Source organism: Mirounga angustirostris, unplaced genomic scaffold, assembly GCF_029215605.1.
Source record: "Mirounga angustirostris isolate CCGP_5_RB_7025 unplaced genomic scaffold, mMirAng1.0.hap1 SCAF_3, whole genome shotgun sequence".
NCBI classification, from domain to species: Eukaryota; Metazoa; Chordata; class Mammalia; order Carnivora; family Phocidae; genus Mirounga; species Mirounga angustirostris.
This window is the reverse complement of record NW_026991711.1, coordinates 133155689-133172709: the sequence shown is the minus strand read 5'-3', so window position 1 is coordinate 133172709 and position 17021 is coordinate 133155689. Positions and strand designations below refer to the sequence as shown.

The 17021-nt window shown below is 39.7% G+C and overlaps 1 protein-coding gene across 4 annotated transcripts in view; it reads right to left on the bottom strand.

Annotated features, from left to right (window-relative positions):
• Window positions 1-1819: 1819 nt before the first annotated feature.
• Window positions 1820-17021, bottom strand: part of CERS6 (ceramide synthase 6) — a 309186-nt gene continuing 293984 nt past the window's right edge. The window contains exons 9-11 of one of the 4 annotated variants that reach the window (XM_045868679.3): window positions 7156-7312; window positions 6619-6642; window positions 1820-4168 (exon numbers count right to left, since the gene is read on the bottom strand). In XM_045868679.3, coding sequence (XP_045724635.1) covers window positions 4016-4168; window positions 6619-6642; window positions 7156-7312 — 334 coding nt within the window. In that variant the 3' untranslated portion in view covers window positions 1820-4015. The remainder of the gene's footprint in view (window positions 4169-6618; window positions 6643-7155; window positions 7313-17021) is intronic. The other 3 variants (XM_045868678.2, XM_045868680.3, XM_064586648.1) reach the window with 3 other exon arrangements.

Below are 17021 nucleotides of genomic sequence, written 5' to 3'. Positions count from 1 at the left end.
TTTCTCATCAGGCTGACTTTGATCTAATTTGGTTTTTTCTTACTTGAATGTTCTAAAGATTTCAAGGATACTAATATTTATCTACAAAGCAGGAATCAGCCAAAGACAAAGAAAAAAAAAATAAGCTAATTAGTGTCTTAAGACCTCAACTATCACAGGAAATGTAAACATTTAACCTTTTATTTCCCAAAGGATTTTTTGAAGCTTCTCTGGACATAACGACATCATCACATACACAAACAGAATCTCTTAACACCTTTGGAATTATTCTGTACACTTCAAATTAAGAAAAAAATACTCAAATATTCAGGCAACTTTGGCATTAACATTTCTGAGAAAGGGACAAAAATAACTCTCGATACAAAGTCATGAACAGAATGGGAACAATCATGGGTGTCCATAAAGTTTTCTCTGAAGAGCTCTTTTGCAAAGACTCAGGTGAACTGAACTGAAACCTCATTTTTTACTTCAGCCCAAATAACAATGAGGTTCACATACACAAAGTGGGAGATCCGGATCCTTTCTGCCTAAGGTAAAAGCATTTGGTTCGCTCAAATCCAAACCTCTATCAAATACTCAGAATGGACAGTTGGCAACAGAATGGGACATTATGAGGTCCACCCACCATTTTAGCTAAACGTGGCCTGATTTTGTCTCACTGAAGAGTTATTTCTCTCACCCAACTGCTTGCTTTCTTTGGGGAGCCTACCTTTCTTCCTAGCTCATCTTTGTCAGATACCTGTTTCGTTATCTGATGGTACCTCAGGATACCATCTATCTAGTAGCCTGGCAGGAGTTGGGTGTTAATAAAACCTTGGGGTGAAACAGCAACCATATGCATTTTTTTCAACATCCAGCTTAATCATCCCAAATACTGATAGTTAGTCTTCTATTCTCCACATGTGTACCATTAAATTTGGAAATATGAACTACATTTGGCTTATATGCCGACCTTAGGTCCTCTGCGACCTTAGCCTGAGGCAAGAGAAAGGATCCTACCAACTCTCAGCCGGGTGAGTGGCATGAACAAGAAGTTGAGAGGGAGGTGGGAAGATTCTCTTATACACGGTGGATAGTTTTTATGAAAAAAATATGGATAAGGATGAGTCAGTGCTATTTTGGTTTTATGTTTTTGGAGAAACATACATGTACGTACATAGATCACACATTGTCATATCATTTATTGACCCAAGGCCAAATTCTACTTGATTTTCTACTTTTTTCTCCACTAAGAGATCTAGGAAAGCTATATAGCATTAGAGAATAAAATATTAATTTTTCTAGACTCCTTCCTACACACCCCCTTGGTACCCTGGAAAGGTTTGAATATGACCAGGAGGAAGGAGCTAAGTGGAGCTCAACATGGGCTAAGTTAATTAATGGGAAACAATACTTTGAGTAACCTACAGCTGAATTTACAAAATACACTTCCAAAGCTATGGCCCGGCACAAGTAGAAGACAAGATATCTCACATTTTTTTCTCTCTCAGTCTTATCATGCCACCATGATAAGTGGGAGGAGTAGACAGAAATATGTTATTTTGTATCTTAACAGGTCTACAAACACCACTTTGATTAATGAAAAAGAACTCTTTGTCCTAAAATGCAAAATGAAATAAAAATCTATAGATACATAGGGGACTGTGTTAAGTGAACGTCATTGGTCACTGAGGCTCTGAGTATTCTCAGTCCTACTTCCAAGTGACTTTTGGGAAAAACAAAAAATTGCTTAGATTTGTCTTTGCTAAGGACAGACTCAATTTACTTCTTTTCATGCAACTCCACTAAACCATTAATTTACAAGCCGATCTTTTTGAAATTATTCTGTGGTAGAGTATCAGATGATCCAAATTTGAACACATGGTGGTTCTCTGGTTTATTTCTCCCTTTGTGAGGACTTGCTCCAGGCACTAAAGCAAGGTACAATTCACTCTTCTTCCCCATATTTTAGTTGATAAGAAAGGAAACTTTCACCTTCTCAACATTTTTCAGCTATAACATGCTCGTTGCTTCATTTTATATATCTGCATTTTAGCAGATGTTCAGATGACTAACAAGTAATTTTGATGTTTTATGACTGGTCTCAAACCATCCACAAATTACACTCCTAGATATACCCCTGTTTTGTGAAATAAAATAATAAGGCTTTATGAGAAGAATTAGTTGCATCGTTTTCTCAATAAACAAGCAGACATATGTCTAAGGCTCTTCAATTATTACTGTGAGCCTTATCAGAAACAGACTACTTCATATGTAGGTGGGGAAAGATTTAATATTACAGTGTGAGGTTTTTTGTTTGGGAGCATTATTTTAACGCACAGGTTGCAAACTGCTGGCACAAAGATTCATTTCAATTTTTTCCAAAAATTTGAATCGAATGTGAATGGCTGTAAGCAGGACATGCACTCCCTAGTATTTCTGATGCTGTTGTCTTTACTATCCCCTGACTCACACATTTATGCTACTGCATTGTGGTTTTGAACACTTATTTTGTTTATGAAATAAGTGTAATACCTTTTTATTCGCTCTTACTAAAAGTTGGAAGGAAGGAGATAAAATCTTTGGTTTACGTGAACGGGTTTTCTTATTTATACATAAATAACACTGCCATGTAGGAGACTATAGCAACTTATTTTTCAGCAGTCTTTCTCATTGCTGATATTGCCATAGTCCGGTACAATTTTTATTATTTTTTTCTGAAAATAGCTCCGTTTGAGTAAAAATTCCTAGAAACCGAACAAGTCTTCAAAGAAGCAAACCAAAGGACTTCAAGCGCAACACTACTCAGTTTCTAGCAACAGGAGAGTCACTCTGGGTCATATTTAAGGAGAAAGGACAAACAGTAAAATCGTCCTTCTCCCATTGGCTTTATTTTGCTCAGAAAAATCAAAACACCAAGATCAAATACTAGATATCTAGCACACTTCTTTGAATGCTGGTTGCAGTAAAATGCTTTATGCTAGAGCTGACCTTTGCCAACTGTTCAAAGTCTCCTTTGCTGTGCCAAAATATACTTAGCTTCTTTTTTTTCATGACATGACAGAAGATTGCAGTAATTATAGGGGTACTGCTGAAATCCGGTTGAAATCAGCTGTTCTCTTTCTGTTATTCTCAGATCATGGGACAAATTCCCAGTAGTAAGAGTGATTTCATTGTTCGTAGTAACTATGACCTTAGGCAAAGGTCCTCCTTCAGAGCCAGAGCACTGACCTCATGAGAGGGAATAAACACACAAACAAAAACAACAAAAACCAAAAACCAAAAATAAACCTCTGCAACCTACAAAGTTCATCTCCAGCTAGCTACCATACTCATTGAAGACATCTTGGCTGTGTGCACAAGAAATGATGTCTATTCCAAAGCAACTTAATACAAAACAATTTTTTAAAGTTCTCCAAAAACCATACTCTTTAATTTGAACTGCGCATTGACCACGAAGAGGGACAATTAAAATGCCTAGCTCATCCTGCTTAAACTTTACACTGGGAAAACGGCCCCTGGGGCTATATAGGCAATTTCAAAACAGGCACTGTAACACAAAGAAAGCAAACCTATTTGGAGCAGTACGAGAATCTTGCACTGGGTTTTGCTTGCTCTAAGTGACAAATTAAATTATTTGATGCTCCTGTCAAACTGAGTTACAGCGACAGAGAGGGGTAGAAGCAGATGGAGCATCTCCTTCACTGTCATAAACCCAGAGAGTAAAAGGAGTGAGGAAGCCCTCATTTGTCCACAGATTTACCAACAAAAATGAAATATAAATAATACTCTAAGCCAGTACAAACGCAAATACTGTTCCCTTGTGTCAATTACATATAGCATGCCTACGTATAGAGAATGGTCATTCTTCTTCATTCACAGACAGGACATATAGCAGTGCACTAGTCAAAATGCTTTGAGAATCCTAAGTTTTGTTTCTGGTGCTGAGATATAATGAAAGGAACTGCATTTGCAACTTTTAAATACTTCCAGCAACAAACAGTTCACTTTGTTCGGGACTTGTAGTTTTGAGTAATTAATCATCCACGGAGCAAGACCCAGGCAGGAGGTACCCATTGGTACCACTGGTCCCATTGGTGGTGGTCGAAGTGTGAGGGTTCTTCCCTGGAGGTTCGGAGTCTTCCTCATCTGAGCTAGACTCAATATCACTTCGATCATCCTTGGACACCTGTGGAATACAAGAAGGTGAGTGGAACCAGTTCCTAAGGAATCGTTAAGCTATAGCATGGTCAGAGAGTGCCTGTAATCATACATGAAGGGAAACAGATGCAAACGTTAAAAATCGAAGAGGACAGGCACGTTGCCATAACAGTTAGTTCTCCTGCAGTGGAGATGTGCAGTTTTGGTGACGAAGTCAGTTATCAAGGAATGGAACATAGGTGGATTTAGGTATCACAGGGGGCTAGACATGCTGACCTCTTTAAGGTACATCTGGACAATGAGAACGTACTAGACCCTGAAACCCACTCTTACTGGTAAAGTGACATATGATAAAATTGGAATGGCATTATAGGAATTTGGTACAAATGGATCAATTTACTCTCTGATGGTCACATTCCCCATGAGAATCCTGTAAAGGGATTCACCACACTAATGGAGATAGTCACTGGCTTAGAGAATTTAAAACGTCATTCTTCTTTGGCTTTGTAATATATTATTTGATGACTTAATTTGTTTTTCTTTTCTGTCTGCTAAAATTAAGTAGGAATTTTGTTTTATATACTACGTGACAACTAATGGCAGGGGGAGGCATTTTGGGAACCTGCTGGGTGAGGTCTAGTTTAAAATATTTCCCAAAGAAAATCTATCAACCAGATCATCACAAATGGGCTCCCATCATTTCAATCCTCTACCCAGTCTCCTTACGTAACAAGGATGGCAAGCTCAGGCACCAGCATATGCATTACCATAAAGGACAAAAAAAAAAAAAAAGTCACAGTCTAGCAAGGAAGTAATTTAGGGAGAGATTAAGAAAACACTCAACTGCTTTTAAAATTAAAATAGTTTGAACCTCCTACTCTATCGTCTAAATTATGGTAAGCATTTTTACCCAACATGCCTTAAGACCTCTGAGTAACTGAGCACCGTTCACTTATTTTCCGAGTGGGGTGGCAACAGGGACCTAGGGGCCTGGGGGCCTCGCTTCGTAGAAGCTTTCCCAAATCCAGCTGCCTGCCTTTCTCTAAGAAGTGGTGTATCAGAATGAACTGAGGGCTTTTTCACATCACATCCTCTCTGTGCCATGCATGCCCCCCACCGGAGAAGCCACCATGGCTGCAGGACAACGTCATCTCTGTCAGGTGGGTGGCAACGAGGCCGGGTGAGAGTTCAGAACCGCTGCTCCTTTCTAACCAGAAACAACCAAATAAACACGGTACAAATGGACTTCACTCCAGTGCCCCTTGCAATGAGACTGAACGCACACGAATCATCTCCAAGAAGATTCAGATACCGAAAGACCAAAAGGACTGAATTACTTAGGATACGTGAACTTAAACAAACAAACATGGGTCACAAAGACAGCATGATAGTAAAGCTCCACGACATTTAGACATCCATTAGTCATAAATTAAGCTGCTAATCGGAAAGAAAACTCCAATTTCAGAGAGTGATCAATTTACATTTGCATGCTTAGTAAGATTATTTGTAATTGCATTTGGAAAAAAAATTTATGCTTATGTCACTTTCAAGGAAAGGAATAATTCAAAATGTCTCAAAATAACCCATAGAAAAATAGAGTCCATAACCCATGGCCAAGATGAATTTAACTGTCCTAGGTGAACAGCAAGGGTAGTTTAGATATTCTGAAGCCTGACATCTGTAATGAAATTAATAATCATCTCTTGGTAAGACTGAAGGAATAATTTGGAGAGAAGACAATAGGTCTGGTGGAAACAGCAATGCAATAAGGATACAAGCAATCGAATCCACCTGTCCTTGCCTCTTTGTCTTCGGCTACCGTTACCATGCTGATAGCATTGTGCATGTTGATGTAATTTGTACCCAGAGGAGAAAAGGAGTGTTTTTTAACAGAAATACAGGTGCTCATTTTAAAGAATAAGAGGTCACAGGGAAAAAATGAACTTTCGCCTCTGAACAATTAATTGATCGAAATACTTTGGATCTATATAAGAGCTGATACTGAGAACTGGCTGCACAGTACGTGACTAGATGTCCCGAGCCCCATGGAAGGAGCCAGCTCTGTTTACCTCGCCGAGGACAAGGTGCTCAGGGCAGACCAGGCAATAGCTGATGCTCAGGCCTCCGTTCTGGACCATGGCAATCCTCTCCCAAACTCAGTTCTGTTTCTCCTACTTCACTTTTGTCTATCTCTGGTTTTTTAGCAAACATGCTAAACGTCAATGAAAAAAATTCCTCTCCTTCTGTTGGATGATGCAAAATTTAGCAGAATGCAAGCTCACACAAAGGGCACTACTAACCGAGCTGTTTCTAGTATCCCTTGCACCTGGTGGGAGCCGCACTTCAGTTAAAGCCTCTGGTCAGTGCCAACTGGTTAGCTAGAACAATACACATGGAAACAAAAGCATCTGAGTGCCCCTCCAACAGGCGAAAGTGGCACCCAGAACAAGGAGAGAGAGAGAGGCATGAGGAACTTACATGTAAAGGGTTCCACTTCCCAGCCTTCCAGGGTGGCAGAAGGAAGAGAATAAACAATGAAAGTAAGAGAATGTTCCGGAAAAGTCACTGCTCCCAAGATACGTTATTTGAATCAGCCTCATGAGTCCATATTTAAACAAAGAGATTTAACTAAGTTTTATTGGAAAAATCATAAATGGGCATACTGCACCAAGCAACCCTTCTCATAAAAGGAAAGAAGTTATTAAATTTCTGTTCGGCACAAGTTTAATCAGAGAAGGACCATGGGAAACAGAGGGAGGGAAAGAACACAACAAATAACGTATCATTATTAAATCTAAAATTATAAATGTAGATCGGTGGGAATCATCAGCAACATTGTTTAGAAAAATTAACTTAAAAAATTAACTAAATAGAAGAAAATGAAAATTTGGTTTCTGTTTCCAGGAGGTTAACATAATAATAATAATAAAAAAAAAAAAGGTAAAAAAAAAAAAGAAGAAGAACCAGAAAACATACTTTTCTGGGACGTATCAGAAACAGTAAGTCTCATCTTACCTTGCCTTTTGAAATAGCTTTGCAAGCTATTTTTACGATTAAGTAAGACCAAAAGCAGTTCAAGCCTTGTATTAGCAACAGCAGTAGATTAAAAACCCACCAGGAAGGGTAAGGTCCAACGATCTCCCAGCTTTCAAATAATGTGGTATTTAACACCCTAAGGAAAAAGAGAAAGTAATCACTGAACACAACTTTTCACTCTGCCTTCCAAGGAACATCAGTTACTGCATAGAAGCACAAAGCCAACAATACCCACTAACTAGTCTCACCCTCCAAGGATGGTCTGAAGTCTGACCAGGTACTTCGAAGAGTCACCGCTGGAACTATTTCCCTGGTGTCATAACATTCATTTTAATTCTAGCTTGAACCACGTACTTCTGCTCCTCTTTCACCTGCTATTATTTCTTCATTAATTTCCATCATGTTTTTTGGTTGTGATGGTATCTCTTGCTACTTGTCAAAAGGCCTGTTTTGTTTTCAAAGTTGCTTTTGGTCTTTTAAGTGTGAGGAATACCATTGAGTAACATTACAGTGCAAGAAAAAAAAAAGGGTTAATTAATTCCAGAAACACTAGTTGATAAGTTTAAACTGTATATGTAGCACAGTGGTGGTTAGAATATACTTAAGACCTAATCCCTGTCCTCAAGTGGTTTACAGTCTAGTTGGGGAGACCCTACAATGTATTTAATTCTATAAGCCTTCCTCTGGGAAAGAACTGACAATTGAAAGATACCATTTTGAATTGATGCTTGAGATGGGTATTGGAATGATTTTTTAAAAGATTTTATTTTTGGGGTGCCTGGGTGGCTCAGTCAGTTAAGTGTCTGCCTTTGGCTCAGGTCAGGATCCCAGAGTCCTGGGATCCAGTCCCGCATTGGGCTCCCTGCTCAGTGGGGAGGCTGCTTCTCCCTCTCCCTCTGTCTGCCACTCCGCCGGCTTGTGTGCTCTGTCAAATAAATAAATAAAATATTTTTTCTTAAAGATTTTATCTATTTATTTGCCAGAGAGGGAGAGAGAGGGAACGTGCAAGCACAAGCAGGGGGAGCAGCAGGCAGAGGGAGAATCAGGCTCCCTGCCGAGCAAGGAGCCCAATGTAGGGCCACCCAGGCGTCCCAATAAATAAAATCTTAAAAAAAAGATTTTATTTTTATTTATTTATTTGAGAGAGAGCGCACAAGCAGGCGTAGCGGCAAAGGGAGAGGGAGAAGCATGCTCCCCGCTGAGCAGGGAGCCCGACCCGGACTCGATCCCAGGACCCAGAGATCATGACTTGAGCCGAAGGCAGACACTTAACCAACTGAATCACCCAGGCACCTGAAATGACTTTTTTTTTTAAAGACTACTTGAATATAATGAATGGACTTCATTTTAAGAGTGTATACATGAGGTACGCAAAAGTATTTGAGGTAATTGGTTGTCCCTGTAATCTACCATTGAGAGCAGGATGGGCAGCCACCTAGGGCAGGTACATAAGGACTGGTTTCAGTGCTTCACTCTTGTCCCTGCTCTGCCCTCTCCTATGCCTTTAGAAACTGATTCATCCTCCTGGACTCAAACCGCTGCCATAGAGAAGCACAGTACCCACAGAATTTTGCAATCACTCTGACTTCCTTGCTTTCCTCCTTTGTCTGGACATCTAAGGATGTTGGCAAAACTCATCTATTTCCACCATCTGCCACTGCAGCGCTTGCTGGGACCCCACAGGAGAGGTTAGGTGGACAACATTTAGTGGCTAAGGGGTAGGGATGGAAAACTTGTAAGACATAGACCACTTTTGCAAGAACAGAAGACAGAAAATTTTAATATAAGAAAGAATGTGATGAGGGCGCCTGGGTGGCTCAGTTGGTTAAGCGACTGCCTTCGGCTCAGGTCATGATCCTGGAGTCCCAGGATCGAGTCCCGCATCGGGCTCCCTGCTCGGCGGGGAGCCTGCTTCTCCCTCTGACCCTCCCCCCTCTCATGCTCTCTCTCTCTCATTCTCTCTCTCAAATAAATAAATAAAATCTTTAAAAAAAAAAAAGAAAGAATGTGATGAGTGCTTTGAGAGAGGTTAAGAAAAGTACTTTGTCAGTTCACAAAAGGGAAAAAAAAAACCTCACTTAATGTGCAGTTGGGATAAGAGGTAAAGAAAAAGGGAGAGTGAATAATAGACACAAACAGGCTCTCTATCCCTAATTTCAGCAACCCACATTTACAGACCAGAATGAGATGCACAGAGTACGTCTATATCCTGTCACACTAGTTGTCTCTCAAGAACAATGTACAATAAACATGGATGTTAAAATCTCAAAATCAATAATATGGAATTAAATTTGACAATTCATTACAAGTATATTACTCTACAGTATAGTAGAATTCATTCTGGTGGAAGGGGACAATATTAGGAAATCTGCTAATATAATGTATTACATACCCATAGGCCAAATTGGGGCAAAACCTAATTATTTCAATAGCACTGAAAGACAGTTGGTAATGTTCAATTCCCCAATGCTGATGTTTAAAAACTAGAACTCAAAGGATTTCCTTAATATGATTTTTACCCAACTCAAGTCAGCCGTTGTTACCATATTTAACAACACCAGAGTTATTGCCTTTATAATTAGGAACAAACCACAGCCAGCCAGCATCACCATTATTATTTAACATTATTCTGAAAGTTCTGGCCTTGAGTGTGGTAGAAAGTCGAAGACTTCATTTCAAATACATAAACATTAAATCTCTATAACTGTTTTAGAAACAGCAATCAAAATTTCCAGTAATAGGGAACGGTTAAGAAATTAGTTTTCATTCTTATTCCAGAAATCATGAACTCACTCAAGTATTAAACATGTTTCAAGAGTTTCTTATGATAGAGAAAAATATGTAATATCACCTCAACTTCATAAAATAAATACTGTTGACCCTTGAACAATGCAGGTTAGGGACACCAACTCCCGATGTAGTCAAAAATCCATGTGTAACTTTTGACTCCCCGAGAACTTAACTACTAATAGCCTACTGTAGACCAGAAACCTTACCTATAACAGTCGACACATATTTTGTATGTTATATGTATTATATACTGTCTTTGTTCAATAAAGTTAGCTAGAGAAAAAAAGTATTAAGAAAGTCATAAGGAAAATTCATTTATAGTACTGTACTGTATTTATTGAAAAAAATCCATGTATAAGCGGACCCGTGCGGTTCAAATCCATGTTGTTCAAAGGTCAACTGCAATTGTACATATATGCACCCACACACAGAAAAAACCCAGAAAATTATAAGTCCTTGAAAAGAATTAAACAAAGCCATTATAGGCTTTCTTTGGTGCATTAGGGAATTTTGTATTTTCTTCTTTACATTCTTCTTTTTTTCCAAATACATTATAAATAATTAGAAAAAAATACAAGTTATTTCTAAGAAGGAGCACATTAGGATAATCCTGTTTTTTAGCCTTGTTTATTATCCCAAGAGACAGCCATTTTTTTAAACACCAGTTTGCAAGCCAGAGGACAACAGATCTAAACAACGTCCAACTCCATGGCAGTGAGGGAGGACCCATACATCTTATGCTTTTCTATCTCCAGCACCTTGCAAAATACCCAGAAGTAACATACTTGTAGACATGTTGGCTGATTGTGTATTTGTTTAGTAATCAAGTAAATAGGCATGTACAAGACAGCTCTGGAATAAATCAATTTTATTTCAGAACTAGCTCTGCTTCCTGACACACTGTATGTTTTGACATTCAGAGGGAATCTAGTTTCATTTGAACAGAAAGAGGTCCTGTAGAAATAGCAACAATGATTGCATTATGCTATTCATTAGAAATTAGCCTTTGCCGGATTACAGGTTGAGAGCCTTTCTCACCATTATGATTTGCTTGGCTTAACTTGGACAGGTGTCATGCAGTCATTGGCGACAGGGCATTCACATTAATTTCTGAAATGCTACATCAGAATTCATAGGCTTCGCCATGACAATCAGTGGCACCTCTGAGATGCTGCTCACAAGTAATGGGATTTCTTTGAAAATTGACTTGGATGCCTGCAGAGACACTTGGGAAAATACAATCAGTGCACCAAGTGGATATATCTCTCAGTGAGAAGCTTGGTAAGAAAAACAATATATTAGGAATTTAGACTGGGGAGAGAGATCTCATTATGCCACCTGGACTCTGAAAAGCAGCAAACCCAGGAAATGGGGTCTTTGTTTGCTACAGAATGTTTGATGAGGAAATTGTTCCTTTTCGGGCAAACTGTTGAAATGGTGAGTACAGGATTTTATCCTTTCTCGGAGGTAAGGGTTAGGAGTATCTACTTTAATGATGCTATTGCAAATTTATGGTGACAGAGTTCTGACGAGGGGTTATCTCTAAGCACTGATAGACGGAGGCTTCTGGGATCCTGGAAACATTTTGAGATCTTGATCCATGTGGTAATTATGCAGATTATACATACACAAACTTTATAAATGTAAAAATCTATCAAGCTATACACCCAACAGTTGTGCACTATACTATATATGTGAATTACACCTCAATAAAATAAAATGGGAAAAGTACTCTGCGGGGCCAAATGTCACCAATTTGCAACTTCCGGCTTGCATATTTACTATAATACCAGTGCTCCCCCCACCCCCCGACAATAATTGGGGTCAACATATGGCTTCTAAGAAAATAGATTTTTTTTTTTCCTTTCCCAAATAATAGCCCACAGCATCAAACCTCCTGCTGTTGCTTAAATCATGTGGTGGACAGTTTGCAAAGGAGTCAGTACGGACCAGAAAGGACCATTTTCCTTTTCATTAATTTAGGCTCACTCAACCACTAGATGGCACATCACACACGTACAAAACATGCTCAAATAGGTCTATTCTGCCAGAACCATCTGCCAAGGTGTGGCTCCCAGCACAAAAATCACTCAATCTTTGGGTTACACTCTCCTTTCTAAGAATCTTCCTGAACAACGGAATGAGGAGGCTTCAGTCTGCAGTAATTTCTTCCTGCATGATTCTTTTTTTTTTTTTTAAAGATTTTATTTATTTATTTGAGACAGAGAGAATGAGAGAGAGAGAGCACATGAGAGGGGGGAGGGTCAGAGGGAGAAGCAGGCTCCCCGCCGAGCCGGGAGCCCGATGCGGGACTCGATCCCGGGACTCCAGGATCAGGACCTGAGCCGAAGGCAGTCGCTTAACCAACTGAGCCACCCAGGCGCCCAAGTTGTGATTTTTTTTTTTTTTAAAGATTTTATTTATTTATTTGAGAGAGAGAATGAGAGAGCATGAGAGGGGGGAGGGTCAGAGGGAGAAACAGACTCATTGCCGAGCAGGGAGCCCGATGCGGGACTCGATCCAGGGACTCCAGGATCGTGACCTGAGCCGAAGGCAGTCGCTTAACCGACTGAGGCACCCAGGCACCCTTCCTGCATGATTCTTGATGAAAATGGATGCCTGCAGGGCAAAGCTGAGCTCCCTGTGATTCGTGGGTGATGTGTAGATGCACCAGTTACCACCCCAACAGATTAGCCCTGATGAGTTATTTTAATGGATGTTTAATGAATCATAAGAATTTAATTTGACGATGCCTTATAGTTACTTGTGCTCATGTTTACCTTTTACGGATTCCTCATCTTAAACTACCACAGAAATATTGTACAGACTATCCAGAGGCAGGGATATATACATGCATGCACAAGAGGAAAATTTACCACCTTTTTTTTAGCAAAGAAAACACAGTAGTCTCATTTTAATATGATATTTAAGGACCTATATTCTAAGCATCAGCGTGTCTTCTGCTTTCCCAGGCCTCAGAATTCTGTAAGTCTCATAATATAACACAGCACAGTACAGAAAGATCTCCACTGTTGTCTCATTTGGAAAAGCTATAACCAATGCTTCATTTCTTCATTCTTAGGACTGGCAACTCAAAGTTTAAGTTTGTTATCTTTAATATGTAAAGGTAATGAACATTCTCACTTTTGGCTCTATTCTTACTTTTAAAATACTCCAGTAACTTAGAGGTAGGACCATATAATGGTGATTGAGATGTTAAAGACCAGAGACCCAGGTGCTCTCATGGTGTGGATGAGTCACAGGTGGATGTTAATGATGAGCCCAAGCCCCTGACCACGGCTAGGACCACAGGCTCTGCCTCACTCCTTCTCTTCACCCCCACCAAAGAGCTCCATCTGAGCCCTGGGTGGGGGTTTCTGAAATGATCTATATAAAAACCACAACAATAACTGGACCCATGTCTAATATCCAAAGAGAGCAAAGACGCTTCTCTAGGAGAATCGGGGTCAGGGTCTCACTTTGAGCAAAGCTGCATAATGCAACTGAGGGTAGATTAAAAAGTAACATTTGCTTTATAGTCAACATTAAGGTGTTCTTTACTTCAGAGCTTTTGAATGGTCTTGGTTTTGCTTTCCCAGACAGACTTCAGTATATTTCATGGTGTGTGTTTCTCCGGCATATATTTTCCTTTGAACTTACACAAAACATAAATGAAACAGATTTGACCTAAAGATGGGTCTAATAATCTGCTGGCATGTTTCACTCATTTTAAAGTAGATGCTGAGAGAAAAGCATTTAAAAATTTACACTGAACAAAAATGCTGGTACTTAACACTTGAAAAAAAAAAGAGTCTCATAATTAATTCACTGTGATAAGCAACCCCTCTCCATCCTGGTTTTCCTAAGGTAATAAAAGCTCTGGGCCTAAACAATTATCTTTATCAAGTGTTGGGTAGTCAAGGCTGCAAAAGGCTTAAAGCCACGCTTGTAATTTTCTTTTAACGAGACAGTCCCACCAGCAGCCCGGGTTTTTCCAAGACACTGTTGTTTGTTGGCAAGTTTTCTAGGAGGACAGCTCTGGGTAGCTTGTAGCATGGGTACCTAATTATTTTTGAACAACAGACTCACGAAGTCTGTAACAGAGAGAGAAGTGATCTCTCTAACGGGAAGCTAAAGTTGAACCCGGATGAACCATCCATCTTTCATCTGGCAATGGATACACCACTTCTGCCTTATTCCCATCCGAGTAAGACATGGTGGGGTCTTACTTTTTGGTCTTAGCCTAGCCAGACTTAGGAATTGGTCACTTATACTCTTGTAAGTGGTGACTTCCTGCCTGGGGCAGCTGTTTTTCTCATTAAGTCACTGCCTTCTTGGTGCTCCCTTGCTGTCTGTCTGCCTGAATCCCCAACTCCCCCACTGCCTGGTCTGCGTGTCTGTGTCACTCATCTGCCAATCTGAATCCCTCTAGCCAAGGCCATGTCCTTCAGGATGTATCCTGCTTCCAACATGCTTCTTTTCAACCCTCTGCCTAGCTCTTTGTTGCCTTCATACCCCTTAAAACAGACTTTTGCCTGGTTCTGTATAGCTGTTCTTTACTGAGTAGCCCTCATGTTAAGCACTGTGCCAAACGTATTACCTATATTTCTGCACTTAGTCTTTTCAACACCCCTGTGAGATCCCTGTAGAGTAGGAATATTTATACTAGCTAGTATTTATTGAGCATTAAGGTAAGGTATGTCACCATATAGTCAACTGAACGATTTAAGAGAGCTTAGATCATAGTAGTACTTCCATTGGAAAGATGTTCGAAGAATTTTCATGTTTATTAGACTTAGTCTCATTAATAACCTATAAAGTTGGCAGGTCAGATACAATACCAAATTTTTGGTCAGGAGACCAGGATCTCAAAGGCTGATTTAATTATCTGAAGTCACAATACTGTAGTTTTTTTTTTTTTTTTTTAAGGCTAATTTATTTGAGAGAGAGAGAGGTGTTGGGGAGCAGAGGGAAGGGAGAGAGACTCCCAAGCAGACTCTGTGCTAAGCTCAGAGCCTGAGATCATGACCTGAGCTGAAACCAAGAGTCAGATGCTCAACCAACTGCACCACCCAGGTGCCCTGTTTTTAATTTAAACACATATCTCTTGGTCCCCTTTTTAAAAAAAAATTATCAAAACAGAGGATGTGTACTCTTCATAAAACTTTGAGCAAAAAAGAGCTAACAAGGAGGTTCAGAAGACATCATGTTTGGGCTGACAGGCTAGCAAGACAAGGAAGAATGCTGTCCCTCTGCCTCTTAAAAATCCCTTGAGAAGTTTCCAGAAGTTCCCCCAGTGGCTCAGGGAGAATCTTCATATTAATTATTCAGGGATCCAACTCTACCCATTTTGTTTAGAACCTGAAGAGAGTCGGCATTGTCTTAGAAACTGTTTGTGTACCACAGGTATTAGAACTTCCTGTCAGCTCTACCTTCATTTGCCTAGAAGCCTGGTTGTGAGATCTCTCTGCCTTATCAAGAAGTTTTCCTAGAGTAATGGATCAGACAACAGGTTAATCTGAAATCACGTTTTAAAACAAACAAACAAACAAAAAGCAACAACAAAAATTGCTAAAGAGTATCTTGCTCCTGAAAAATAGACCCTCCCTCTTCCTCCTTCCTGATTGACTTTCTTATTCTCTTATCTCATGTCTTCTTAGCTATGAGACTCTGACCACAATTACTTCTAACTTTCTGGACCACATAATTTCGTCTGGTCTCCTCAGTGTTTGATGCCTGGTTCCCCAACCCTCTGGAAAACTCTGGCTTGCCTGATGCTCCCTGCACTGGGTGTCCCTGTCCTGACTCTGCCCCCAATACCTCCCCACGCTAAGCCGTGCCAACTCCTTCCCCTTGCCTGTAGGTAGAGAGGGAGGGTAGAGGCAGGGCTTGGGGGAGAAAGAAGGTTAAGTCTCTGACTCCTACCTGGGTTGTATTAAATCTCACTTCTAGGAGCTCTGTGTGTGGGAACATGATTTGGCGTGTGACATTTCTACACATGTAATAAGTCACATTGTATTGGATTCTAATGACCTCATCTCTGGGAAGTGTTACCAGTACCTTTTTCATGTCTTTCTATTTTTATTTAATGTTTCTAGGATTCAATCTTTAATGTATCTTTGGGAAATACACCTGAAAATTTTGGAAATTCTGCTGCAAAGAGAAAATGTATCACAGGCCTGCAGTCTTAAGGGACACCGCACCATATTATCTAGCTGGCAAAGAGATACAGTAAAGGTGTCTGAAACAAAGAACTGCCTCCCTAGAGTAAATCAGAGTTGATAAAACCAAGTTGGAAGAGCTGAAAATCAAGGAAAACAAACAAATAACTACTCCCCATCCCCCAAATAAGAGGAGGGGGGAGGAAAAGGGAAAAAAAAAAAAAACTCTAATAGAGCAAATGAAGAGATTTAGACAAGAAAAATTTGTTTTTGCAGGCTTTAAAAGTTTGAAAGAAAAATAACAAATATGAAACCATATGCATTGAACAAGAACAGGGCAATTGGTGAACAAGAACAGGGCAACTGGTGAACAAAAACATTTATTATAATCCTAGCATTCTAGCTAAAAAAAAGCATTGAAATAATGTTAACTATTGGACTCCCGTAGAATGGACATACTTGGGAGTATGGGTGGGAAGTGTGCTTACTCAAAAAGGAATGGGCCGTATTGAGTATTATGTCTGAATTATACATCAGAACACCTGGATTCTATGCCTAGTCTTGATTCACTGATGCAATGATATTGAGAATCTTTTTTTTTCCCCCCAAACCTAAGATTCCTCATCTACAAAATAAAGGCCTAGGCTAAGATGATTATTAAAGGTTCTTTAAACTCTAACAAAAATATCCATACAAATTCTTATGTTTTTAGATTTACTTAAAATTTTACTTTTTCTGATTATTTCTCCACGTATAAGAGAGCCCACATGTATAGATGCATTCTTCTCAAATGAGTCACATTCTTTTCTCTGAACTTAAAACTGGACAACTAAAGCCAAGAAAGCAGGAAAGGTTTTGTTTTGTTCTACTTCCAGAAATACGGGGAAAAGTAAG